This window comes from Pseudorca crassidens, chromosome 1, assembly GCF_039906515.1.
Source record: "Pseudorca crassidens isolate mPseCra1 chromosome 1, mPseCra1.hap1, whole genome shotgun sequence".
Taxonomy (NCBI): Eukaryota; Metazoa; Chordata; class Mammalia; order Artiodactyla; family Delphinidae; genus Pseudorca; species Pseudorca crassidens.
The window spans coordinates 193,263,443-193,290,427 of record NC_090296.1 but is presented as its reverse complement, the minus strand read 5'-3'; the positions used below and the strand labels follow the sequence as shown (position 1 = coordinate 193,290,427).

At 46.1% G+C, this 26,985-nt stretch overlaps 2 protein-coding genes across 8 annotated transcripts in view; both read left to right on the top strand.

The window, feature by feature from the left end:
• CUBN (cubilin) overlaps nt 1-14,072 on the top strand; it is a 281,633-nt gene extending 267,561 nt beyond the window's left edge. For both annotated transcript variants that reach the window (XM_067704299.1, XM_067704308.1), the window contains 7 exons: nt 895-1,057; nt 1,421-1,626; nt 2,996-3,143; nt 4,055-4,236; nt 7,597-7,762; nt 9,462-9,697; nt 13,556-14,072. In XM_067704299.1, the coding sequence (XP_067560400.1) occupies nt 895-1,057; nt 1,421-1,626; nt 2,996-3,143; nt 4,055-4,236; nt 7,597-7,762; nt 9,462-9,697; nt 13,556-13,663 (1,209 nt within the window). In that variant the 3' untranslated portion in view covers nt 13,664-14,072. The remainder of the gene's footprint in view (nt 1-894; nt 1,058-1,420; nt 1,627-2,995; nt 3,144-4,054; nt 4,237-7,596; nt 7,763-9,461; nt 9,698-13,555) is intronic.
• Nucleotides 14,073-19,122: 5,050 nt separating this feature from the next.
• Nucleotides 19,123-26,985, top strand: part of RSU1 (Ras suppressor protein 1) — a 366,553-nt gene continuing 358,690 nt past the window's right edge. Inside the window, exons 1-2 of one of the 6 annotated variants that reach the window (XM_067704126.1) lie at nt 19,123-19,302; nt 19,543-19,654. In XM_067704126.1, coding sequence (XP_067560227.1) covers nt 19,546-19,654 — 109 coding nt within the window. In that variant the 5' untranslated portion in view covers nt 19,123-19,302; nt 19,543-19,545. The remainder of the gene's footprint in view (nt 19,303-19,542; nt 19,655-26,985) is intronic. The other 5 variants (XM_067704136.1, XM_067704106.1, XM_067704117.1 and 2 more) reach the window with 5 other exon arrangements.

Sequence of the window (26,985 nt, the reverse complement as noted above, 5' to 3'; positions counted from 1 at the left end):
GCAAAGGGAACTGCAGACGCAACAGCTGGGATGCAGGAGTGCCGGGATCGCGCAGGGAGCAGAGCAAAGAACGTGGCAATGAGAGGTCATATGGGAAAGGCCGGGAATGGGGCTGGGAGCAGATCCTATGAGGCCTCGAAGGCCGTTGTAACGGCTTTGAGTGGATGAGAAGGAGTGAGGAGGGTTCTCGGCAGAGCAGTGACCTGCTCTGACTTACATTTAAACTGTAGCTTCTGGCTGATGTGCTGAAGACAGCTTCTAGAGGGTCAAGAGCAGATCAGGGGGACCCAGGGGGAGGCTGCAGTGAGAATCAGGCGAGAGACCGTGATGGTTTGGAGCAGCGCGGCAGGGAGGGCGGAGGTGACGGTACGATGGGTTTGCTGGCTCTAACGACACATCATTTTTTAAATCGAATTTTACTTTCCCAATGAGAAAAAAAAAACTTCAGGCTATATACCAGGTTTTTAGTAAAAATCATTATAGTATAATTGATTCAGTAGCAATTCTGTTCCTAAATTAAAACTAGCTTTAAGAACATTAGTGTAGGGACTTCCCTGGTGGTGCAGTGGTTAAGACTCCGTGCTCCCAATGCTGGGGGCCTGGGTTCAATCCCTCGTCAGGGAACTAGATCCCACATGCATGACGCAACTAAGAGTTCACATGCCGCAACTAAGGAGCACACGTGCCACAACTAAAGAAGCCAGCGAGCCGCAACTAGGGAGCCCTTGAGCTGCAGTTAAGACCCAGTGCAACCAAATAAATATTTTTTTTAAAAAAAGAACATTAGTGTAAAATTCTTAACCATGACCTGTCGTAACTTCATGTCCATTTTAGTGTAAAATATGCAGCTTCTTTGTGAATAATGGATAACTAATGAGCTGTTTTTCTTTTCAGTTATATGATGGGGACAGTGAAAATGCCAACTTGGCTGGAACATTTTGTGGTTCCACCGTACCTGCTCCATTTATTTCTTCTGGGAACTTCCTTACAGTTCAATTTGTCAGTGACTTAACTTTAGAAAGGGAAGGATTTAATGCTACATATACCATCGTGGACAGTGAGTAAACTGAGACATTTTTACATAGTGTGAAAGACATGTGTATTTATGCACTAAAAGTACTGCCATGCTTATATCTATACTCAGTGTTAATGACTAAACTCAACGTTAATTACTGTGCTCAATGTTAATGACTGTCCAAGTTCAATGTCAGTTACTAAACACCACGTTAATTACTCCGTGTTTAATCCATGGTACAAATTTGGTACAATTCTTAGTCAAGAATACAGACTGTAAATCCTTCATAGAATGATGTAAGTATAGCTCCTTTGGGCTGGAAGAGTAAGGAAAGCAGAATTTTAAATATGTGTGATGAGTTACAAGTAAAATGTCTTCTAAGTTGTTTCTTTCTTCCCATCTCAGTGCCTTGTGGCGGAACATATAATGCAACTTGGACCCCACAGAGTATTTCGTCACCCAATTCATCAGACCCAGCTGTCCCATTTTCCGCCTGTACTTGGGTCCTTGAAGCTCCTCTACATCAGCAGGTCATGATTACTGTGTGGGCACTTGAGCTGCACTCACAAGACTGTGACCAGAACTACTTAGAGTTTCAGGACCCACCAGAGGTAACAATTATAGGATGAATGACCGTCACATGTATGACCTTTTCACCAGTATTTGCAAAACACTTGAAGTAATGAGGGCATGACTAAATAAGATCTCAGAGTTACTTCCAGCCTAATGTGGTTTTCAGCCATTTACAAAACCCTCTATTTATAGGCATTAAGAAACCTGAACTTGGTCTGTAGGTCATGTGCCTAAGAAACATCTGGGTGTCTTGGTAAAAGTGCCTGTGGCTGGGCCCACCCTCAGAGACCGGTTCCCCTACTTACGCCCATTAACCTGCATTTCTGATGAACTTCTCTGGTGTTCTGACAGCAGTGCTCCATGGAGAAGCACTTCTGCAGTCAATGGGATCTGTGTGTGGAATGAATTGAAAGGAACAGTTAAGAAGGCATTTGGTACCAGTCTAGTGGGACTATATTCATGGTTAAAAACATAGAGCAAAGCTCTGTTTGTTTAAAAAAAAAAATGATGAGTCTGAATTGCCCATGGGGTTAGATGTTGAGGAGACTGTTGACCATAGCAGTGTGATGTCGACAGAATGCCTGAAGATCAGGGCGTCATCATCATGTGAGTAGGTAGTCGCTGTACGTGAGCAATCAGATTATTCCGGGAACGTGTGTAGAGGGAGGGCTCCTGAACTGAGGGTGACGCCTAGCAGGGGCTCCTGGGAACACCCGGGTTGTCTCTCTCCGGATCGAGGAGGTCATCCACTCCAGGTTTGCTAAGCGGCGGTGAGGCAGGGCCAGGAGCGGTGCTGGTTAGCCTTACAGAGTTCAGAACAATGGAGAAGCCCCAGTAGAACTGTGCTGAGCTCCTCCGACAGCCTGGATGCGCTCTGAGCAACGGCACAGGCCTTGGATAGGAAGCGGAGTGAGGGGGAAGGTCTTTTTTTTTTTCTTTTTTGTGGTACGTGGGCCTCTCACTGTTGTGGCCTCTCCCGTTGCGGAGCACAGGCTCCGGACGCGCAGGCTCAGTGGCCATGGCTCACGGGCCCACCCGCTCCGCGGCATGTGGGATCCTCCCGGACCGGGGCACGAACCCGTGTCTCCTGCATCGGCAGGCGGACTCTCAACCACTGCGCCACCAGGGAAGCCCCGGGAAGGTCCTATTTTCAGTAGGCAGGCGTCCACCCCATGGTTTCAGCGGAAATGTGGCCCCCCTACCTCCCACCCACACCCCTCGAAGACTGCGAGACACCTGTAGATTCCAAGGCCAAGGTGAAGTCTTACTGCAGAGTGCATTAAGCTCTGTAACTGGTCTCCACGGCTGAATATTTAAGCCATATTTTTGTGTGCAATTTAATCTCTGCTGCGGCCTGTTCTCTTCTGTCACTAAATCCACCAGCCTTTGGCTTCCGTTTCATTTCAGAGTAATGGAAGTCCAGGAATTCGGTTCTGCGGCAGGAATGCTTCAGCTGTACCCACATTTTATTCTTCCATGAGCACCGCAGTCGTCACTTTTAAATCGGAAGTTTTTAACATAAACTCTAGAGTGGGTTTTACCTATCAGATTGCAGGTGAGCTCTGGGGTTTCATCTTTTATTCAGAAAAACTGCCATCATTACAATTACAGCTAGAATTGACCCCCCTGGAGTAAATTAAGGTTTGTTGACATAAACCACACCCACATGAGGTGTGGTTTACTAGAAGCCAGGCCCAATTTAGCAAATTACTAAGGTTGACTTCTGAAGAGGTGAAGCGAATAAAATATTAATTAAAGTGTCGAGAATGGCAGCATATCCTTCAAAGTTCATGTCATTAATTAAAAAGTATACCAGTTATTGTATTAATTCTTCACTTAACCATGTAGAAGAATCACTATACCTTAGAAAATTACTTTGGAAAAACCAAGGAGCCTTGAAAGAATTACTTGCTTCTGTCACTGAGAAGTTTATTTCCAGAGAACACTTTATGTAATGTTCATTTCAAGCTTGATTAAAACCAAAGCTGCCTTTGATTAAAACAAACAAATGAAAACGCTCTGGGTATTTTTTTTACCAAACATGGTCAAGAACTGTAAGTTGCCAGTTCTGTCAGAACAAATAATTCATCAAAGGATTTGAAGAGAAATCTTCACGCAAAACTGTCTTGGAGGTAGAGCCTTTATGCCCGAAGAGTCTAAATGTCATCAGAAAAGCATGGAGAATGCTAGAATGTTTGTCCTCACAGGAGAGGGTGCACACGTACTCATTTACTATCTCACACGGGGGTGTTTTGCGTGAAGACACTGCACTGCATTTGCCCAGTGTGCCGTTCGCTGTAAGTCTTGGGATCTCAGTAATCTCAAAGGTGAATGAAGGGGCTAGGTTAGCTTCTCTTCTGAAGTTTGTTCCCATTTAATAAGCTCTTTGAATTCTTCCTGTCAAGCGGAAGGAGCACTAAATACTGAGCGGCAGACGTTAATTAGGACTGTTGTCTTTCCTCTAAGGCTGCAACCGAGAATATAAGAAGGCATTTGGCAGCCTGAGGAGTCCCGGCTGGCCGGGCGGCTACAGCAGTCACGTGGACTGCACAGTTGTGCTCACAGCCCCTCATAACCACACCATCTCCCTCTTCTTTCACTCCTTTGACATCGAGGACTCAAGCGACTGCACATGTGATTTCTTGGAGGTAACATACGTTTGAATATCATGTAAATAAATTATTTAGAAGATAATGGATCCCTTAAGATTTTTCTCGTTTTTCTCTGCTACTGCTAATCATATCCCTTCCTCATTTCATTAAATTATTCGTTATCCTTTCATTGCCTAAATACTTAGGCAATTGCCAACCATCTCCTAGGTCCAGACACCAGAAATCCAGGAGGGAACAAGACATATTCAGGGTCCCCCGGAGGCTCACACTTCCGTGGGAAAGACAGACGGGAAGTTGTCCATCCTGTTGACTATCAGAGCCAGCACGGTGAGGGGCACCTAATTAGTCTGGGAACAGAGAAGTTTTCTTAAAGGAGCTAATGTGTGAGCTGAGACCGGAAGTGAGGGAGGTCCAAGTGCAACGTGCTAGTTTTGGACACAGATGAGAACCCTGACTTTAAGTGTGCCTGGTGTCGAGGTAAAAATGAAACTACGTGAGACTGAATAGTTGATTTCCCTGCTGGCCACAGTAAGTCTGGAGCAACTTCAGTGTTCTCTAATGAGAGTCTTTCCTTGACGCGCGTTGGGCAGAGGAAGGTAGAGTGGTCTGTTCCTTCCTCCCCATCTGGATGAAGAAGCACCTTTGCCGTTTGCCTGTCCCCCGCCCCACCGAGAGAGAACCCTCCTGTGTCTGGAACTCACTGCCCATATTTTGCCATAAAAACCCTCCAGCTCCCTCCAGCGTCCTTTGCAGACTCTGCTGGAAATGTGTTCACTCTTAGGAAATAAACGGAGGTGCCCTGTCAGGCTTGTATGTCCAAAGATGCTGAATCCCTCTGAACTGAATTCACATCGAAACCTTAACCCAAGACACCCGAAGTCGGCTTTGTTTCGTGTACATGCGAAGCTTCCCGTAAGGTTTCCAAACAGCTTGTTTTCTCCTTTATGCCTGTTACAGAGTTTTGTTATCCTGGAAAGCTCCCCCTATAAAATTCATCGAAGTCCTTTGTTAATGACTATTTGCAACCTCTAGTGCAGTAAGTACTCAGGAAGCTCATGCCTTTTCATGGGGGACCTCAGCCACAGTAGGAGACTGGGGAGGACACAGATGTACCAGAGAGGAAATGAGGGAGAGACAGGAGTGTTTCCGTCAGTCAGGTCATTAGACTCACACCTACGCACCTCACCCACCATGGAGTCTGAACAGTGGCGTGGAGCATAAAGCGGACACGAGGGGAGGGGTGGGATACGGAAGAATCAGCCTGACGGCCCCTAGTCACAGCGCAGCTACCCGTGGTTCGCCTCAAGCCTGAGTTGACCCTGATCGACTGGAGTTAACTTTTTTTTTTTGCGGTACGCGGGCCTCTCACTGTCGTGGCCTCTCCCGTTGCGGAGCACAGGCTCCGGATGCGCAGGCTCAGCGGCCATGGCTCACGGGCCCAGCCGCTCCGCGGCATGTGGGATCCCCCCCGGACCAGGGCACGAACCCGCGTCCCCTGCATCGGCAGGCGGACTCCCAACCACTGCGCCACCGGGGAAGCCCGACTGGAGTTAACTTTGCCATTTGCCCCTGGATGCTGGGGAGCAAGGGCTGACTCTCCAGCCCCGAGGGGTGACAACTGCCCCCCTCCACCCCGCTGCCCCTCCTTATCTCATAGAAACGGGTCTGAAACTTCCTGTGCGATAAGCAAGGACAGGAGACTGCGACTCAGGCCTGTGAAGCACCGCTGTGTCTGGTTTTCGGCGGGAAGATTCCGGCACGGCTCATTGCAGCGTCAGCATTCCATTCATGTACACGGCGATGGGAACGGAAATTTCTCACTGAGGACTCTGACCGTATCATACCACGCGAACACCAAGCTCTGGACCCCATTTGGGATTTGCATTTGCCTTCACTTCCCCTTCCAGAGTCACCTGAAGTCCCAGAGGTGCCCTCTGCTCTCCTTGTCGCATTCCTCCTGTGCAGAGAGAAAGGAGAAGGACCAGCCATTAGCCCATCAGTGGGGATTAATGTCTCGCTTCTCCTCTCAGAGCACCAGCTTTCTAAAGAGGACCAGAGGAAGAAGACCCAAGGCCAAGGCTGTCGTGGGGCAGCTGGGCGTTCTCGACTACGGCAGCCCTCGCTGTCTGCCGACGGCTAACTGGCTCTTCCATCCACGGCAAGGCTACTTTGTGTAAACACTTAGCAGAATGACCCAAAAAGCACCAGAAAGGCATTTTCCTCTCCCACTGGCTACTCCATAGACCTAAAAGGAAACTCTCCAGGGAATTCCCCGGCGGTCCGATGGTTAGGACTCTGCACCTTCACTGCCAGGGCCTGGGTTTGATCCCCGATGAGGGAACTAAGATCCCACAAGCTGCGGGGCACGGCCGAAAAGAAAAGGGCTCTCTGCAGATCAGCACAACCCAACAAGACGACCCACCACACCTCGGAAGACACCGGGTGACTTAAGACAACCGGCAGTTAACCACATGTTAAACTATGGGATTAAAAAGGGACTGGAGGGACTTCCAAGATTTTAAATACATGTGTCAACATAGAGTCAGCCTCCATCCATGCGGAGCTGGTTCCAACCCTACGCTGCCTGGATCACGTGTCTGCAGTGCCCCACGAGAGTCCTCCTCCGAGTGGGGCTGTTTGGGAATGTGCAGCAGGAGCAGGGCTTGAGGACAAACCGTGGCTGAATTCACAGTACGCTTACCTGCATTCACACACCAACACGTTTCCTGTTTTCACACGTGTCTACTCCATGCAGTGACTTAAAAAAAAAATCTATTCAGCTTCACAAATAGTTTTTAAAATAAATCCAAGAGTCAGAAATTTTAAAGACTGTTTGAATTATGTCCTTTTCCCATGTAGAAATTCCTTTCGTTTTGAACTTTGTCATACTTTGGACGTTGTTGTTTCATGATCCCTTTATGGCCAAGCAATTTTCAACGGGAGATAAAAACATAAATGCAGTATGATGAATAAAGTGGAACGGAGTTGACTGGAAACAAAGCAGATAATATTTTTCTCCCCCGACCCACCTTTTTAAAATTCACTTTAACTACCTTCTTCAAAGTGTCTCCCCAAGAAGAAAGATAAAACTAGTTTGTTATACACCAGTCAACTAGCTGGTTATAGAAACATGCTGTCGTGTTTTAATTACTGGAGATTAACAGATATTTCTGAATCCAACTGTAAATGGTTTTTGATCTACAAATTGGTTTCTCTCCTTTGCAAGTGAAGGGGACTTCTGTGTGTATTAACCCTCCATTGAGTACATAAAAAGACAAAGTTTTCCCCAAAGAAGTGGTCATTCCAATTGTCTCACGTCTTAACGTATAGTGATGATAAATCAGAGAAGAAGGTACAATAGGTCTAAGTGTGATCATTCATGACTCGTTTTTAAAGGTAAGAAATGGAAGCGAGAGCACTTCGCCATTGCTGGGCACGTTCTGTGGGACTCTCTTGCCGAATCCCATTTTCTCCCAAAGCCGTGAACTATACCTACGATTTAAGAGTGATAGTGCAACTTCCGGTCGTGGATATGAAATTATCTGGACCTCATCACCCTCTGGTAAGACCCTGGCGCTTTGTAAGGGAAAGTAATGCAGCTGAGAAAAACATACAGCGTCTAATAGAAGAAGACAGTTAAAGTGACCTTTTCCCCAATCTGTGTACTTGATTATTTTCCATTAAAAATAGAGATTTTTTTTTAACACTGTAAGTATAGAGATTTAAAAAATGCTACTTTTATTCATTATTTCTATATATTAAAGGATATATATTTACATATAAAGCACAAATAAGGTACAAAGATTTTTAAGTTCCTTTATAAATTCTGATTTTGTCATTATTTTTAACTTTTGGTTTGATCATCGAGGTAGTCCTCTGAGGACTTTTTTTAAAGTTTGCCAGAAAGCCAAGTTATGAGCGCATACTTGCGTACGTATGAGCAGCTGTGCTCCTCGGAGGCCGCGTCTCATTTCTTGGCAGTCCTGGAGGTTAATGGCTTTTACAGGGCAGTGAGCACCTTCCTGCAGTTTTGGTTGGCTGTTTACCAATAAGTGAAGGAAATTTGTCATGTCAATGCACTTAACTCAAGAGAGAAGGGACCTCTTTATGAAATGTCCCCCCAAATATCTAAAATCTTTCAAAATAAGAATGATAAAAAGAACTCATTTATTTTATTTTTGCGGTAGGCGGGCCTCTCGCTGTTGTGGCCTCTCCCGTCACGGAGCACAGGCTCCGGACGCGCAGGCTCAGCGGCCATGGCTCACGGGTCCAGCCGCTCCGCGGCATGTGGGATCTTCCCGGACCGGGGCACGAACCCATGTCCCCTGCATCGGCGGGTGGAATCTCAACCACTGCGCCACCAGGGAAGCCCAGGACTCATTTTAAATGTACTAGAGGACTAGAAGAGGATTCTATTAAGACAATTGTAGATAACGATTTCTTGGTACTGCGCAAAGTAAGAGATGATCTCTATGCCCTAATTTTACAGACAAGGAAATAAAACACCAAACCGATGCGTTGCCTAAAACGCACAGCTAGATCGTGGCAGAGGCAGGACTAAACCTCCAGTGGTCAGAAACCCACCCCAGTGCTTCTTAATTATGCTACGCAGTTTCTTCCTATGCGCAGGATATCTGGATGCCCATGGCTGTCTGGTCTAAATAACGATAGCTTTCCTGTGCACATGAACGCATCGAACAAATTAGCACCAATGCTTAAAGGGCTTCGGCTTGTTAAGCATCTCAGTCTTGGAACTGTCAGTTATCAGCCTGGTAAAGTCACTTGGAGAATCATTACTGCCAGAACCTTAAATAACACACCTCTTTCTTTGGTTCTTCCCCGGAATTTCCCTTTGAATTTTACTTCACCCATATCCTCATCATCTCGCTCACTGCCTCTGGGGAGCGCCACACCATCGAAAGCACCCGAGATCAACCTCACTCTCTCCTGCAGTTACTTTCCCAAGTCCTGGTTTTCCCGTTGTGCTCTCAACCCACTATTTTCAAAGCAAAGATCTGGAGGAAGCCCTTCGTAAGCCGTGAGAGGCGGGGAGGGATATTTGGTGGAGGTGGGAGCGGGGCAGGTAGTGAGGGGCTGGGGGTACAGCCCGCAGGAGGGACAGGAGAAGGGTTCCTGCCCCCGCTTTTCTTGCAGAGGGCCTCAGCACCTTGAGAGAACTGTCTCGTTGCCTTAAGTGCGCTAAAGCGCGCTGATGGCTTCTACTTCGTTGACTGAAGCTTCGCGCACCTGTTTCCTCGCAGACTGCGGCGGGACGCTTTACGGAGACAGCGGCGCGGTCACCAGCCCTGGCTATCCCGGCACTTACCCAAACAGCACTCACTGCGAATGGACCATCATTGCTCCTGCGGGAAGACCCGTCACCGTCAGCTTCTACTTTATCAGCATTGACGATCCCGGAGAATGCGTCCAGAACTATCTCCTGCTCTACGACGGCCCGGATGCTGACTCTCCATCGTCTGGACCGTATTGCGGCGCAGTGAGTAAAACAAACTTTTAAAAACTCCCAATTGTTATTTTTAAATAATGAAAGGAGCTTAAAAAGGCACCTTTAAAGGCAGACTCACGCAGTTAGAGAGTACACGGTACTTTCTCAAATTCAGGTTTCTGACTTTCCTTTTTATTTTGGGAGCACGAGTGCCACCTAGTGGGCATTGAGTTAAATTAATAGTAATAGTTAACCAAACTTGACCAGTTAATCAAACTTGTGCATCAGAATCACCTATGCAGTTGTTTAGCATCACAGACTTCCAGTCCCCACTCAACCTACAGAATCAAAATTTCTGGGGGAGTATCTGTGGCATGCTGTTTTTTGAAAGCTCCGTATGTGATTTTAATGCACCGCCCAGGGTTGACTTATCCATGTTATTTCTGCATGAATAGAACTACAGTGTTCCCTCCGCATCTGCAGGGGATTGGTTCTGTTGAGCCCCCACGGATACCAAATCCTCGATGCTCAAGTCTCTTATAAAAACTGGCCTAGGGACTTCCCTGGTGGCGCAGTGGTTAAGAATCCGCCTGCCAGTGCAGGGGACCCGGGTTCGTGCCCCGGTCCGGGAAGATCCCACATGCCGCGGAGCGGCTGGGCCCGTGAGCTATGGCCGCTGAGCCTGCTGTCCGGAGCCTGTGCTCCTCAACGGGAGAGGCCACAACAGTGAGAGGCCCGCGTACCACAAACAAACAAACAAACAAAAACTGGCCTATGGACTTCCCTGGTGGCGCTGTGGTTAAGAATCCGCCTGCCAGTGCAGGGGACCCGGGTTCGAGCCCTGGTCCGGGAAGATCCCATATGCTGCGGAGCAACTAAGCCCGTGCGCCACAACTACTGAGGCCGTGCTCTAGAGGCCGCAAGCCACAACTGCTGAGCCCACGTGCCATAACTACTGAAGCCTGCACGCCTAGAGTCCGTGCTCCGCAACAAGAGAAGCCACCACAGTGAGAAGCCCATGCACAGCGATGAAGAGTAGTCCCCGCTCCCCGCAGCTAGAGAAAGCCCACGTGCAGCAACGAAGACCCAACGCAGCCAAAAATAAAAATAAGTAAATTAAAAAAACCAAAACCTGGCCTAGTGCGGTGAATACAGTCAGTCCTCCGTATCTGCGGGTTCCGTATTCGTGGGTTGTGTATCTGCTGGATTCTGTGGTTGGCTGAATCCGCGATGTGGAACCTACTCTTACGGAGGGCTGACTGTATAGAAACTTTGGATGCCCCGCTCCATTTCGTTCACTTTTTGCTGAACATTGTAGGAATTCTTTGAAGAAATGCACAGGGATATTAACAATTAGCCTGGGGACTAACAGTTTGTTTTTGTAGATCTCCACGTAATAGATCTTCCCTAAACATCAAGTTAGAATTCTGATGTTGACTCAGTGCTGCTTACATCTGCCCTCAGTGCCCTCCCATTTTTATGTGCAAGTAGATGTTTACAGAGCTTTCATGTAAGGGAAATGTGACTACTGACGAGAAGTTACCTGTTTCTTACCATTTTGCTCTTTACTCATTTGTGCTTTCTAATCAAACTGACAGAGAATTACACCTGCTGGAAATCGAGGGAGCTTTTAGAGTATAACTTACAGTTCGTAAAATTGATAAATGTTATTTTCAGAAATATCAAAAAATAGATAACATTTTTCTAAAACCCTGAGAATCCTCCCATATATTCTTCTAAACACTTTCTTTTCCATATGTTTGCCTATGCACAGGTACTTCATATTGTTTTGTGGTGTGTTTTTGTCCACTGACTGATACATCATTAACATCTTACCATACCATTAAACAAACTGGTATATCGTATTTAATCATTGGGTTGTTTTGTGTTCTGGGTGCAGCCTAATTTATTGAATGAGCTCCTCTGGTTTATAGACAACCCTTCAATAAACTCTCTGGTAGCTCTGTCCTTATACACAGAGCTAATTTTGGGGGGAGGAATTTGCATCACCTGATCAGCAGATACTGTCTTGCAGTTGTTCACAGGGGCCCACAAAAAAGAGACCCCAGTAAATGTATCACATGCCAGATTTAGAAGCTGATTAAGTCTTAGACATTCAGTTGAAATTTGTAACAATTTCAAAAAGAGACATTTTCACAATACCATTACTGTATGTCCGTATGACTTTTTTTTTTTTGCTTTTCAGTGACTTTCAAACATACAACCCCATTTGATCCCCTGGACTTTGCAGATAAGAGAAACTGAGGCACTGAGAGACCTTACTGCCATTGAAACCAATGTCACATAAATTCAAGTCTATAACTAGATATGTCAGTTTTTCTTAACTATTGGTGTTTACAATATTTTCCCAGTTTTAACTTTTATTTTATAAATGTAGACATAGTTTCGAGTGCAATTGTTTTACTTTTTAAAGATACCACTGACTTCTTTAGCATTTCCAGTCTAGTGAAGGAAGTTTATTTACAGAATGATGGTGGGAGCTACTCCTTAGATGTCGAATCATACGGTGATTTGAAGATGTTTTCTTTTATGATAATTGTCATTGTTCACGGGCATTGCTCTCAGTTACAGAATCCGAACATCTAGAAACATGAAAGAATGGCAGGAAAATTAGGAGAATCAAACGGGAGTTTAAAACTTCTGTTATCTGCTCATACTAGTTTGTCAGCATAGAATACCAAGTAGAAATTTGGGAGCAGGTTGAAATGGAAGGAAAAAGTGCATGTGCACAGGAACGTACAATATTGTGTATCCCTTGATATCTCTCTTCGGAAAAAAATCCCTCTGCTGCACTCACCTGAATAATTTACTGTCTTGGAAATAAGTCTGTTTTTTGATGACTCTTGGGTAGAACCAAGGCAGGGGACCCGAGCAGAACAGAGGAGCATGTCCCCAGACTGCAACCTTGACCCTGCGTGATGTGCTCTGTCTCCAGGACAATCCAACCTACTGTGCATGTTACTGACTTATTTGCTTCCTGCTTCACCTCCTCCCATTAGGATGTAAGATTCGTGAGAACAGGGCTGTTTGCATGTTTGGTTCGTTTTTTATATTCCTAGTGCTAATAATAATACCCACAGCATGGAAATCTCTCAATCAATATTAAATGAATGATTTAGAAATGAGAGAAAACAGAGACCCATCTACCTCCCACCCCTTCTGCCCCCCCCACACACCCTGTTCCCCCAAAAGATATGAAAATCAACCCCAAAAGGAAAGTACAGATGTTAAGGGGGGAAAATAGTATATTTTACTCATATGCTCGTTTTAGTTGCAGATATAAGTTGTGTGTCCCTTCAGAAAAACGAAAATTTCAGTAAGACCTTGAATTGGAAATTGAATTTTTAGTGATGGTTTTATTGAGACATAACTCACATACCATAGAAATCATCTACTTAAAGGGTAAGATTCAAGAGTATTTAGTCAGTTCCCGGAGCTGTGTAGCTGCCGTCACCACAGTCAGCTCTAGAACCTTCTCGTTAGCCCAGGAGGAAACCCTGTGCCCACTTAGTCGCCCCCCATTTCTCCTCGTCACCTCCACCAGACCCAGCAACGTTCTTTTGTAAAGTCTCTACGTCACTTCTTAGCAAGGTTACCTGTAGAACTGTATGCAGGTTGCTGTCGACTCCAGAAGGCTCCTTTTGTGCCCACTTAGTCGCCCCCCATTTCTCCTCGTCACCTCCACCAGACCCAGCAACGTTCTTTTGTAAAGTCTCTGCGTCACTTCTTAGCAAGGTTACCTGTAGAACTGTATGCAGGTTGCTGTCAACTCTAGAAGCTCCTTCATGTCATACTTCTTTACTACACCTGACCTTCTGGAGAAACCTTCAAATCTGTGAAATATATGATTTGTTACTTCTCTCTCTCTCTTTCTTTTTTCAATTTTAGGACACTGACATAGCTCCCTTTGTGGCCTCGTCACATCGTGTCTTCATAAAATTTCATGCGGAGTATGCAGCCCGACCGTCAGCAATCCGGTTAACCTGGGCCAGCTAACCGCAGGAGGCCGGGTCTGCTCAGCACTTTGGTTTTTCTGCAGGGCCTGGACCCTCAGACCTCACGCTGGACGGGATTCTGCCATCCTGATACCTGTCCCCCCTGCCTGTGCCACTGAGAATAATCTGAACTTCTTTGTTTTTCATCAAAGCACATGTGGAATCAATATTTGTATACATTTTTTGCACGTAGAATGTAGCTTCTTTAATATTTTGAGCTGAAATTTTCTAGAATCCCTTAAAGGGGTGGAAATGGTTACGGCTTATGTGCCGTACATTTTCAAAAGTTAATAAAATAGAAGTACCGTTTTCACTGTGAATGTCCAATTGGGGATGATACACACTACTGAAATGCAAACAGTGATGCTGCGTTATTTTCTTAAACTCATTAAAATTTGTCTTTCACTGTGGGGTACGTGTAAAATTTCGAGTTGAATATTTCCATTTAAAAAAAGTACAGGAGTCCTTCAGCATAGGAACTCCGGAGCCAAGCTGCCTGCGTTTGAATTTTAGCCTTTCTAGCTAACTTCCTTAACTCTCTGTGCTGCAGTTTCCCTACGTACCACTGTCGTCTGTTCGCAGTTTAACAACACGAGATGCGAAGTTATACATAGTTAAGCAATGCTTTGACCATGTTTTCTGCTGCCTTTAACCAAGAGACGTTAGGTTAAATATGCAAAGTTAAATCTTACTAAGAACATGGGGCCGACTGAATGAAAGACGCTATCGAATGTGTAACTGCATCCTCCTGTACTACTCAAATGCCAGGGAAACGATCTCTGCACAGACTACAAGCCACATCAATGAGATATTCTCACCTTCTCTCTACCATGGATGGATGCATCAGCTTCATGGAGGACACTCTATTGGAAAGAACAGTGAACGCAATGAAGAGACCATCAAACCCAAGCGTCTTGACAAAGCTGGAACAATGGACTAAAGCCCTCAAGATGAAGTTTGATAGGAGTAGATATAAGACCTAGCTCTTTTAGCTAAAAATGAATCACAAAGTTACAGAATATGGAGAAAGTTGAACAATAACCTATGAAATAGTTGTTTTATCTGAAAGCAAGAGTAACACATGCAGCCGTCAACCAGTAAGAGATGATTTGACCTGTGGTTGCGTCATTAGAGTAACAGCGTCTACAAGAGTCCTTTTCAGAGACACATGATTCCCAGGAGGCCCATGAGAATATCTGGAAAGTGTATCTACCAAGATGAAGACAGCATAGTCAATATTAGTATGTCATTTTTACAGTAAAACCTGAAAACGGAAAATAAGAATATTTTCTCACATTCTGTAGGCCGTAAGTAGAATCTGAAAAGCCATGATATAAAATGAATGGTCTCGAGGTAGGGGTGAGGGGAGGTCTTACCTGGAAGCCAACGGAGCCCGGGAGTCGGGGAGCTGGGCTTCCACTCAGCACGTGCTCTTTCTACCCCTCTCCTTTTCTGTCTGCCTGAAGAACTGGGCCTCGGCAGGAAGAACAGGGCACAGCCTGGCCAGCACCGGCTACGGTTAAGTTAGCCATTGCTGGCCAGAGCTGCTCTCGTCTGACCTTCAGGGAACTGCCTGGGATAACTCAGCCAGAGGCCACCACAGGCCAGGAATCTCCGGGCACTTCAGACATTTGTGAAGAATGCCCCAGGGGGTGCATGGGGCCAATGACAGTTTGGGGCTAGGAGATGCCCGGGTTCTGGGTTCTACTTGTCCTAATTTCCTATTAAATTTCAACTCCATTTAATTAATAGGAATTTGTTAAAAATCCACCCCACACTCCCCTAGGGAGTAGTAACATGGTTAATTTTGTTAAGAGAAAGGAGAACTAACATCTATATAACATTTGCTCTCTGCCAGGCATCACTCGTGGAAATGGGATACTCAGAGCCGCCACCTCCATGTTACAGTCGAGGAAAATGAGGTGCAGAAAAGCTTGTAAAACTTGAGTGACAGAATGTGATTTTAACCTCAGCAACCGCTGAAGAGGGTGCCTCCCTTCCTGCCAGAGGGATTAAGTGTGAACTTAGTAATATGACAGCCCAACTACCTTCATAGATCTAGTGACATTATTAAAAAAGACTGTCACTGTTATATGACCTAGAAAAAAGGCTGATGCAATTCTTGTTATTTTAGTAAAAACTTAGAGATTAGACAGAGTCAAAAATACCATTAATGGAAGAAAATGTTTAATTTATTGAGACCTCAAGTCACTCTATGGCTATCAATTTAATGGGGAAGTTATTGGAAGAAAAATGATATGATAATTTTTGAATATTTAATGAGAAATTTGCTTTTCAAAAAATTTTTTTTTAATTTCTGTTTTTTTTGGCCATGCCACTTGGTCAGCAGGATATTCCCCTAGTGGAATCCTAACCACTAGGCCGCCAGGGAACTCCCTGCTTTTCACATTTTAACTTGGTAACTTTACATGTTTCTTCATAAGTAGTTTATTGGAGACAAAGGCATTTTTTAAATGAATGATTTATGTAATAATTTACGTGAATTTACCCACTGTTGTCGTAGTCTGGAGTGCTGATACACAGCAGGACCCTATGAGACTCCTGGGCATGAAGACCTTCCTGTGGCCCCCATTTCTTCATCACAGGAAATAGGCTTCATTCAGCCTCCAAGACCTTCCCTGAGCTCCAATGGGCAGGTTCAAACAGTTGCTAATTAGGGAAGGGAGGAAGAGTCAAAAGAAACAATAGTGCGGCCTTGGGGCGGGGTCCTGGCCTCCCCCTCCCCCACCCCCCAAGGGATGCACATCACAATATCTCTGGGCTGTTCGGCAGATACTGAAATCCCTTCCAGGTGGGAGAAGTTAACTGTGTGCTGCCCACAAGCACTGAGGCCCCAGACCGGTTGGAACCAGAAGGTTGATGATGCCGACTCCCACTTACTTCCCCACCAACCAATCAGAAGAATGCCCACGAGCTGACCGCACCCTCTTTGAACCATTACTATAAAACTCGATATCCACTCCAGGTTGGACACACAGTTTTGAGGGCACTAGCCCACTGCGGCCCTCTTTGCCTGGCACAGTATTAAAGCTATTCTTTTCTACTTCACCCGAAACTCTGTCTCCGAGAATTAATTCGGTGTCAGGGTACAGACGCAGGATTCGGCTTTAGTGCCTCATGGGGACCAGGCATTTTCCGTGCTCTGCTTGGCCCCCTCTGGGCTCAAAGACAGGGAATAGTACATATTGTGCCAGAGGGAGGTATTGAAGCACACGCTGTGTGTAAGCATGGTGCACTTGGCCGTGACACTGCAGAGGGGATCTTAGCTCTGATAAATATCGACTTTTCCTTGCAGGAATGGCTACATAATTTGCAGGGCCTCTGGTTCAAAAATTATTAACCATTTCAAGCTGGTGATAGCAGAACAATAAACTAACCGTGGGGCCCATCTAAGGCTGGAGCTTTGTGTCACTGCACAGAGTTTGCATACCCAGGAAGCTGGTCCTGTTTCCAGGTTATAAAAATCTGGAACTTAGGGACACATTTCATTAAGAATGTATGGCTAAAAGTGAAGAGAATGAAAGATTATAAGGGAGTGAAAACAAATTTCTGGAAAACCAGAAGTGACTGCAAGCATGGGAAGGCAGCCTTGTGATTATAAAACTGGGTTCTAACCTCTGTAGAAACTTAACAAACAGCCGAGGGAAACTTAATGCTGACCTAGGAGGGAAACAAATACACATCAACAACAGAGGAAGAAAGAAACCACACCAGCTATCTAGAAAAATCAGCTCAGACTTCATGCTTAAATACAAAAGGACAACCAGACAGAGGGAGAGTTACAGCAGCCTGAACGGGAAAGAACGAGATAAACTAACAAGAAAGGGACATGAGAAAACAACTTAGTAAACACGAGAGGTTTAAAAATTGTTATCCTCAGAGATATTTGAGAAGCGTGTGCATTCATGAAGCAAAAGCAGGGCGCTATTAAACAAGAAGGAGCTCTTAAGAAGTATATTTCATTAATAGCCAAAATAATTTTTTAAAATTTAATAGAGCTTTGGAAGATAAAACAGAGAAAATCTCCCAGAACATGAAGTTAAAAAACAAACAAACAAAAAAAAAAAAAAAAAGGAAAGGAAATATATGAGGGGACAAAAATGCCCAGCTATTGAAAACCAGCCCAGGAGGCTGCCACCCAATAAGATTTCCAGAAAGGGTGATAAATCAGAGAAAATGGCAGGAAAGAAATTTCAAAGGATAAACAGAAAACAATTTCCCGAGAGGAAGAGAGAAAAGAATCGTCCTCTGAAAAGGACCCAATGAGCCCTAAACAGATTAAGTGAGAAAAGACACCCCATCGGAGATATTATGGTGACATTTCAGAACATGACGAATGATAAAAAGATCACAAATGCTTCCCAAGGGAAAACAATAGTTCCCTGCAAAGATGAGGAGACCAATATGTTTCTGGGCATCAATACTGAAAGAAGTCAGTGGAATTATGCCATCGAGATTTGGGAGAAACTTCTTTTGAACCTAGAATTCCATGTCAGGCAAATTACCAAAGGTGCGGGCAGAATAAGGACATTTAAAAACATGCAACTACTCAAAATTTGTGCCTCCTATACATCCTTCTAGAGCAAGTTACTTGAGGGTAGTTACTCCAGCAAGATGCCTGCAAGAAGCGTCTGTCTCAACCCAGGGACCAAATGAAAAGGAATTATAGATAACTTCTCAGCTGGAAGGACAGAACGAATCAGTCTAAGTTAGAGCAGTAAATGAGAAGGTTCCTAAAGTCTTCAAGAAGTCATTGGATTTCAAGCAGTAGCGAGTAATGAAAAGCTTAAAGGTTACAAGAAGGAAAGGAAAACAAATTCTAGTAAAAAGAACAATGAAAACTGTATAAGAAAATCATCATTCAATAGAAAGCTAACTAAGCTATGTCACATCATAAGAACAGAGAAGTCACGTATTTATCTGGTATATTCCCCCTCCTGTGAGCCAGGGGTCCGTGACTGCGACCTGGGCGTCGGGGACACACAGACCACCAAGGAGTTCTTGCTTTGAGAAGCTCACAATATAGCGGGAGGTACAACCTGTGGGGAAGGGACTCAGGGCAGCAACTTCCAGTAAGTGGTACCGCAATTAAAGAAGCAGCACACTGAGAGAAAATTTACTTGTAGTTTCCCCGGGACCCATCCTGGTGTACAACCAGCCCTTCGCAGGCACTGCCCAAACTTCCCGGCTTCCGCCCACACCACTCTGGCTTCCACCTACAAACTGAGCCTGCGCCGAACTAGTGCGCACGCGCCGACTCCAGTCCAATCGGAATCTCCAACGGGAGGGAGCTAACCTCGGGTGGGGCGGAGTCCCGAGGCAGAACAGCAAACGTGATTGGTCGGCCTCGGGGCACGCATTCTTTTGTGGGCGAGGTCTCGCGCTAAGCCACGTCTAGTAAGCTGTTCTCCTAATTAGGGAACGGTCTGGCGCGGGCGGGGCGAGGAGCTAAGAGTGGCCCGGTGTGCGCCTGCGCCGAGTGCCGGGACAGGGCGTGTTCCTCGTTCGGGTGCTCGTTTTGCACAGACCGAGTGGAGTGCATCTCTCGCCGCGGGAGTGAGCCCTGCAGAAGCCTGTTGTTCCCACGCGCAGCCTGTTAGGTGCAGCCCTCCGGAGTGAGTATGTGTGTGGCGTTGCCCTTGTGTTTGCTTCTCTCTCCGCGGCGGGAACGGTGCTGGACCCTTCCCACTCCCTGTCCCGCCCTCCCCATCCCCCTCCCTGCCCCCGGACCCTGCTTGCGGGTGCCCACTTTCCAAGGCCAGGCGAAAACTGGAGAGTGCCAGCCGGGGGTTTCCTCATTTCTCTCTCTGCAACCTCCTGGCCGTCGCCCACGTGCTGTGTTGTTGTCGTTTGGTACAGGTCATGTCCAAGTCTCTGAAAAAGTTGGTGGAGGAGAGCCGGGAGAAGAACCAGCCGGAAGTGGACATGAGTGACCGGGGCATCTCCAACATGCTGGACGTCAACGGCTTGTGTAAGTTCTGCGAAGGGCCTTCTCGGAGGAGCTGGACGGGTTTATGAGTTTAAGAAGTAGTTGCTGGTGGCGGTGCGAGACGTTGTAGTGGTTTACATCCCACCCGCTGCTTGGCTGCTTGTAAACAGAACTTGTCGAGGGCTCAGCTCGGAAAGCTTGCAGTCAGAGTTTGTTCTGTCCCAGCTGGAAAACGGACACGAGAGCCAGGTTAAGAATCCCCGGACCGTGGTTGTTGGACCTCATCAGTTCTCCAGGCTGATTGATGGCCTTCGGGTGGACTTACCACACAGTTTACTAAAGAGCCACTTGGTGTTTGTTTTATTTTTTTAATTTATTTTTATTTTTAATTTTTTTTCACTTGGTGTTTTAATGGAAAATTAGTTCTGAATCATTTTTCCTTTCTCTTAATATAGTCTCCTATGCAGCCTTGAACAAATGCCCCACGGAAATTACCTGATTAAGTGTTTTTGCACCTGGAGCAAGTTAAACGTTTCTTGACTCATTACCCTTTTCTCATTACTCATTACCATCAACCCTTTTTCTGGGTTTATTGTCCTCACTTAGTTCGGGCTTTTGTTACTTCCCGCCTGTGCTCTTGTAATGTCTTACTAACTTTGCCTCTTGCCTCCAGTTTTACTGCCCCTGTTGCTTCCTGTAACGTGCATCTTACTGCAGCTCTCTCCTTTAAACCGGGATTGCAAATTCAGCTGTCTTCAGGGGCCAGGTGAGGATGGTCATGAATTCCGTAATAGGTATCTCATCTGAATGATGAGATACACCTGCTGCTTAGATCCAAACAGTTGTCACCACTTGGGAACGTTGGCCCAGTGTTGCCAGATTTTTTTTCCTCTATGAAGCCAAGAATCCAGGTTTTTATATAAAATTTTCTTATTTTTAGATATTGACAGTTAATTCCAACACATTAGAGGTGAAATCAAGCTCTTGTTCAGGTTGATTGTGGCTGAAGTTTGGACCTTCTGGTTGTCCATTACCAATGGTAATGCTCCGTGTTCCTTGCGGTGACCTGCTCCTTTCTGAATCTGACTGCAGCCTACCTTAGCGCCTGTTCCTTCCATGCATCTGGCATCCCAACCATAATGAACTGATGGTCCTTTCTGAGCCAGGGCATTCCTTCTCGTCTTTGTGCCTTTAGAAGTATCGTTTCCACCCGCTTCACCCCAGATCCTTTTACTTACCTGTCAAGAGTCAGCTCAGACGCCACAGCCTGTGTGAAGCCTTCTCAGTGAAGTTTGGACACACTTTGCTTCATGACCCTTCTTTTTTTTTGGTCGCACTGTGTGGGGCCTGCGGCATCTTAGTTCCCCGACCAGGGATCGAACCCGTGTCCCCTGCAGTGGAAGCTCGGAGTCTTAACCACTGGACCGCCAGGGAAGTCCCGCTTCATGACACTTGTTACACAGGATTGTGATGTGTTCTTAATCCAGATGTCTTTCTTCCGCACTGGGAGGCCGAGGGGGAACGAAAGCAGTGCAGTATTCCTGTGTGCCTTATTTATTCTAGTGCCTGGAACACAGTAGGTGCTCCGAAATGTTTGACGGATGAAGGAAAGAATGATGGATTAGGCCTGCGAGCTGATGAGATCCAGACCAGGATGTGACACTGGAGAAGAAGGGGGGATGTCCCGGACACCCTAAAAGATGACGGATTGCTTGTTAGGCCTGGAGAGAGCAACGTTAGCGTGAATCCGTGGTTTGCACCTGGGACAGAGATTGGTGTTGGTGCCATTGATGCATCTCTGCAAAAGGCAGGGGGATGAAAAGCTGTAGGTGATTTGCATTTGGTAATCCTTAGGAAGACACCTGCCCTTAAGTTTAGCTTTTGTACGAATTAGCATTTCAGTTCCCTGGTCTCTGCTGGCCTCTCTCGGTAGTAGTGGCTTCGTGGTGGCAGCAGGTGTCTCAGGTGAGGGACTGGCAGTTGCAGATCTGGATGTGTCCCTGTACCGCCCCTGCCCTGCTGGGATCATTATGGTCACTGGGGGCACAGCTGCGTCAGAGGAAGGGGATGGGGGGAAGAGGATGGAAGCAGGAGGCCTGGCTCGGCTGTGCCCACGGGTTTCTGCCCCTCAGGGCTCTTTCTCATGGGCTTGAAAAAAGGTTGCTTTCACTAGAGGAACTTTGTACTTCTCAGCTTTGTAGAGGATTCTCTATGTAATATTTATAAGTAGGGAGAGTGGTGTAGCTATTTCAGTTCAGTTGCTTTATCTCTTTGAAGCCTTGGCTTTTATTGAAGAAGAAAAGATAGCCACTTGCTTCCTGAAAAAGCTCTTTCCGGTGTAATATTAGGTGCTGGAAAAGCAAGGTCATTCTTAATGTTTTCCTAAAGAAGTCGCTTCAGGAAGAGCAAGAGTGCTTCTTGGGGAGTTTGGTGGAAGTGAATTTGGAAATCCCACCTCCGCAGGCCTCTGGAGTGTGGTAGACCCAGGGAAGGAGTAAAACTCCCCGACTTCTGGACTCTGAGGGTCCCAGGATGCCTTCAGAATCCCATCCTCCACTGGGGCTCATTTATCAGTAGTGTACATAACGTTATGTGTTTTAATATATATTAAAGTATTTGGCATGATCACCTTAGCTGTAGTATAAGGATTCCCGTAGTCTTTTACTTATAAACTTTTAACTGTAATCCTCAGGTTTTATTTGTTTTTGTTTTTTTTTGGCTGTGTGGCTTGTGGGATCTTAGTTCCCCAACCAGGAATGGAACCCGGGCCTCGGCAGTGAAAGCACTGAGTCCTAAGCCCTGGACCGCCAGGGAATTCCCTGAGGTTTTATGTACTAGTATCAAGATGGAACCCAGGGAACAGCTTATCCGCATGGACAGAGAATGGTACTGTATGAAGCCTTCCCTTCATGATCGTTGCTTTGTTTAGTTTCTCCAACGATGAGAAAGAATTAAGCTTTGAAGCTAAGAGTGGTAGTTGTGTGCCTATTCTAAGCATAGGAAACAGGCTCCACTTCTGCTTGGGAGAGTTGCGTCTTATAAACGTAGCCCTTTCATTCCTCTGAGACAGTAAGTTGCCTTTAAAAAATGCTTTCAGGAGTTGAGGTACCAAAAGCTTTCTGACGGGGAAAACTTCATAGGCTGGAGCCAGACATCCAGCAGTCTCAAAGTTTTCTGTCAGTCCAGCCAGGTTCTGGAGATGCTCAGATCCAACCCTGAGAGGCAGACGTAGTCCAGCGCTTACAAGTGGGACCTGGAGTTGAGTGTTACTTTAGAGAAGCTACGAAACCGTTCTGGGCCTCAAGTGCCTCATCGTTAGATGGAAACCTAAGTACCCGCTTGGGGGCATGGGTGTACCGCCGAGTGCACTGCTTCCTGTCGAGGGCTTAGCACCGAGCCAGTACTCAGCGCACAGTGACTGTTAACTGCTCATGTGAATGTCCAGAGAGTGCGTAAGCCTCATACGGAACCAGTCCCAATGCAGTCGATGGCCTCAACGGGGAATAGCCTGCTTAGTTGAACTGGGAAAGGCATCTGTGTGTGTTATGTGTTGACGTTTTCTGTGTGGCTTAACAGAACCTGGTGTGTTTGGCCCTCTTGCCTAGGGTTCCCATAGATTTCGATTGCTGTTTCTTTAAAATGATCGCTCATTTTATTTCTTTTCCTTCATTTTTTTTTTTCCTGCACAGCATGTAATCTGCTGAAAGCTTCTGGGAGGAATGGTACCAATTTTGTACTTTTTATTAAAGAGACTTCCCAGCAGAAACTCTCTCTCATGCAGCAGCTCTTCACCCAGATGATAAAGTTGCTCTTGAAGGGTCCTGTCATCAGCTTCCTGGGAGCAGAGACTCCCATCAGCAGCCAGAGAGACTTTTTTTCATTTCTTTTATTTAAGTCTCTCTGACTTCTTAATCTCTTCAATTTACTGCGCTCTGGGTGTCAAACCTTTATTGTTTTTTTTGTTGTTGTTGTTGTTGTTCTTCAGGTTAGACTAAAGTATCTCTCAGATAAATTTTATTTTATTATTTTAATTTTTATTTTATACTGGAGTATAGTTGATTAACCATGATGTGTTCATTACAGATGTACCACAAAGTGATTCAGTTATACCCATACAAGTATCCATTCTTTTCCAAATTCTTTTCCCATTGAGGTTATTACAGAATATTTTAAAAGAGAAAAATCAGCTGCCTCTGAGGTAGTTGTCTTTCTGAAGGACCCTGCAAAAGAATCAACAGACGTAATCCCGGGTTGGTTATCTGGAGGGGCTGTTAACCCAGGAAGTGGTGATGCCTGCTGGGAATTTTCATCATGATAGGACTTCTTTGGGGGAATGATAGAAGAGCTGGGAAGACCATGTCCCTTTCACTGTGATCTTTATTAAGACCTTTTCTTTTTTTGCTCTCCTGACTTGTGTGTTTAAGCCCACCTTTGTGTTTTTAAACATCTTGGCCTGGGCAGTCCTTACCCTTTCTCTCTCCAGCCACCCTCCTCTCAGCCTTATGAATTAATGCTTGTTGAGGGAGGAGATGACTTTCTGTCCATGTGACTCCATTCACATGTGTCACCTCCTCCGGGAAGCTCCCCAGGACTAAATTTTAACCCACCATCCCCTCCAGCCTGGCTTAAACGCCTTTTCTGGGCTCTGCGTGTGCACCTCTGTTATTTTTGTACTTGGTGTTTGGGAAAAATTTATTGAAGAAGGTTGCTGTCCTTCTCAGTTAAGAATTCAGGTGCACTGGGGTAGAAAGTGTAGCACAGGAGAGAGAGGGCACACCCTCTGGCTTCATTGTAACTTCATCACCTCTTTAAAGGTCCTGTCTCCAAACACAGTGTCACTCTGAGGGCTTCAACACAGGACTTGAGGGGGCCACAGATCAGCCCATCGCGTCTGCATCAGAGATTCTGAATGGTACACATGTGCGTGCTTACATGGTGTTAAGTGCTTCTCGCGTCAGCCTTTGGTGCAGATAATAATCATCAGTGTTTTACAGATGAGCAAACAGAAGGTCGAGAAAGCCCCAGCATCACACGTTAGACACACCGACAGCTTTGTTCTGTAACCCTGTGCAGTGTGGTTTCCCACCCCTGGCTCAGGCCTTAAGGAGTGATGCTTTCCAGGGTTAAGCGGGGCTGGCGGGCCTCACCTCATGCCAGTCAGTTTCAGAATTCTTTAAAAACACTGTGCTGGGGGCTTCCCTGGCGGTCCAGTGGTTAAGGCTCCACGCTTCCACTGCAGGGGGCGTGGGATCGATCCCTGGTCAGGGAACTAAGATCCCGCATGCCGTGCAGTGTGGCCAAAAAAAAAGATGTGGTATTGGTATAAAAACAGACATATAGACCAGTGGAATAGAATAGAGAGTCCAGAAATAAATCGTGGCATTAAAAAAACCCAAAAAAAACAACACTGTGCTAGGCTAAGAAAAGGCATCATTCTTCCAGTCTGCCAGCTTGGAAGCTTGGGTTTATCACATTGTTGCAGGGCTTTAACTGTCAAAGAAAACAGTAGAGGCAACTTGGTCTCTATCTGGTCAGAGTTAACTCTGAACCCTCCCCGTTTCCTTAGGCTTTTCTGAAAAACTATTAATTTTAACTGGGTTTAACGGCAGATGGGAGATTTTTTATACTGTACATTAATTCATTTTTTTCTATCTTCAAACTTAGAACATTAGCTTAAAACCTTCTATGAAGTATGGTGCCGGAGAAGGTTCTCTTGGGGCAGTATTGGTTCATGTATCACAACAGAATAAACCTGAGTTGAATGAAATGGTAACTGTGGTTGTAGTTTACCGGTACGTCACGAAGAGCCTTTGCATTTAATGCGTTTCTCTGTGCACCTGTTAACGATTCCTCCGGACTCAGAATAGTTCTTAAGGGTAAAGTGGGCCCAATGAAAGGCACACCTCAGACCAGGTAGTGAACTGGAGGGGGTCTTGGCCTCTTGGTTTCTCAGAGCACAGCACAGAGCAGAGATTGGTGACATGGTGTACACCTGCAGTGTACAAGTGGCTGTTCTGCAGATGTTTACGTACACGGTTTTTCAGAGCTGTAAGTATTTCAGTCTTCAGGCCTTGTGAAAGATGCCTATTTAACCTGTTGGTACTCTACAAATTGTGTACTCTTTATTAGAAGAGGATAAAAATAATAGATAATTTTAAACTCTCTATATGGAGCGCATTAATGCACACACACACGTGTGGCGGGCACTGTACGTGGCCCTTCATGTGGATTATTTCCTTTAAACCTCAGTTTCATTAGGATTGTTACCATCATCGTCGTCATCCTTGTCACCCAGTTTATAGCACAGAGACGTTGAGAACTTAAGTACCTTTTGCTCTAGGTCACACACTAGTAAGTAGCAGAGTCAGGATTTGCACCCAGGCACTCAGACTCCAGAAGCTATGTTGTTAGCCCCCCCCCCCCCCCACCGTACACGGGCCTCTCACCATTGTGGCCTCTCCCGTTGCGGAGCACAGGCTCCGGACGCGCAGGCTTAGCGGCCATGGCTCACGGGCCCAGCCGCTCCGCGGCACGTGGGATCTTCCCAGACCGGGGCACGAACCCGCATCCCCTGCATCGGCAGGCGGACTCCCAACCACTGCGCCACCAGGCGAGCCCCTGCTCATGCTTTCTTGCCTTACTCATGTCACTAACGTTTTTGACAGTCAGGTGCACGTACGAAGGTACAGCCGCTAACTCAGCAAGCTTCCCACTGAGGGCCTCCTGGTGGTCTGGTCCCAAAAGCCGCGTCCCTGCCCTGTATGGGCTGCTGAGTCTGTATCCGTTGAGGAATGCGTTCAGGGATGCCGACCCTCCTCTGCTCTTGCCCATGGGGCCGAGGAAACAGGAACCTTCTTCTTCCCCAAACACTTAACACACTCTTAAAAAAATCCATTTCAAGAAGCCTTTACTGAAGGCTATCCTATAGATAAGCGCACGTATAACTGTACAGTGTGACAGATTTTCAAAGCAAGAAACAGAACACAGTGGGCATGTCCCAGGCACTAGCCCCTCAGGACAGGGTCCTGACTGACAGCATAGATTCCCTTTGCCTGTTAGTGTGCATTGTTCAAAGGAAAGACGGTTTACAGTGCACACTCTTTACTCTCTGGTTCTTAACGCTCAGCATCTTGTTCACGAGCTTCATTCGTGTCGTGACACTGGTGACAGATCCAGAATGTGACTGCCAAGTTCAGGTGTCCGTTCTGCTGTGGATGGATGTTCGTGTCGCTCCCAGGCTAGGGCTGCCACCCGTAGTGCTGCTGTGACCACGTGAACACACATATTCCTTTCTGTTGGTTACAGACTAGGGGTGGAATTATTGAGTCATGGGGTGTGCTCTTGTGTACGCTTTAAAATGGAAGCGGGAATCA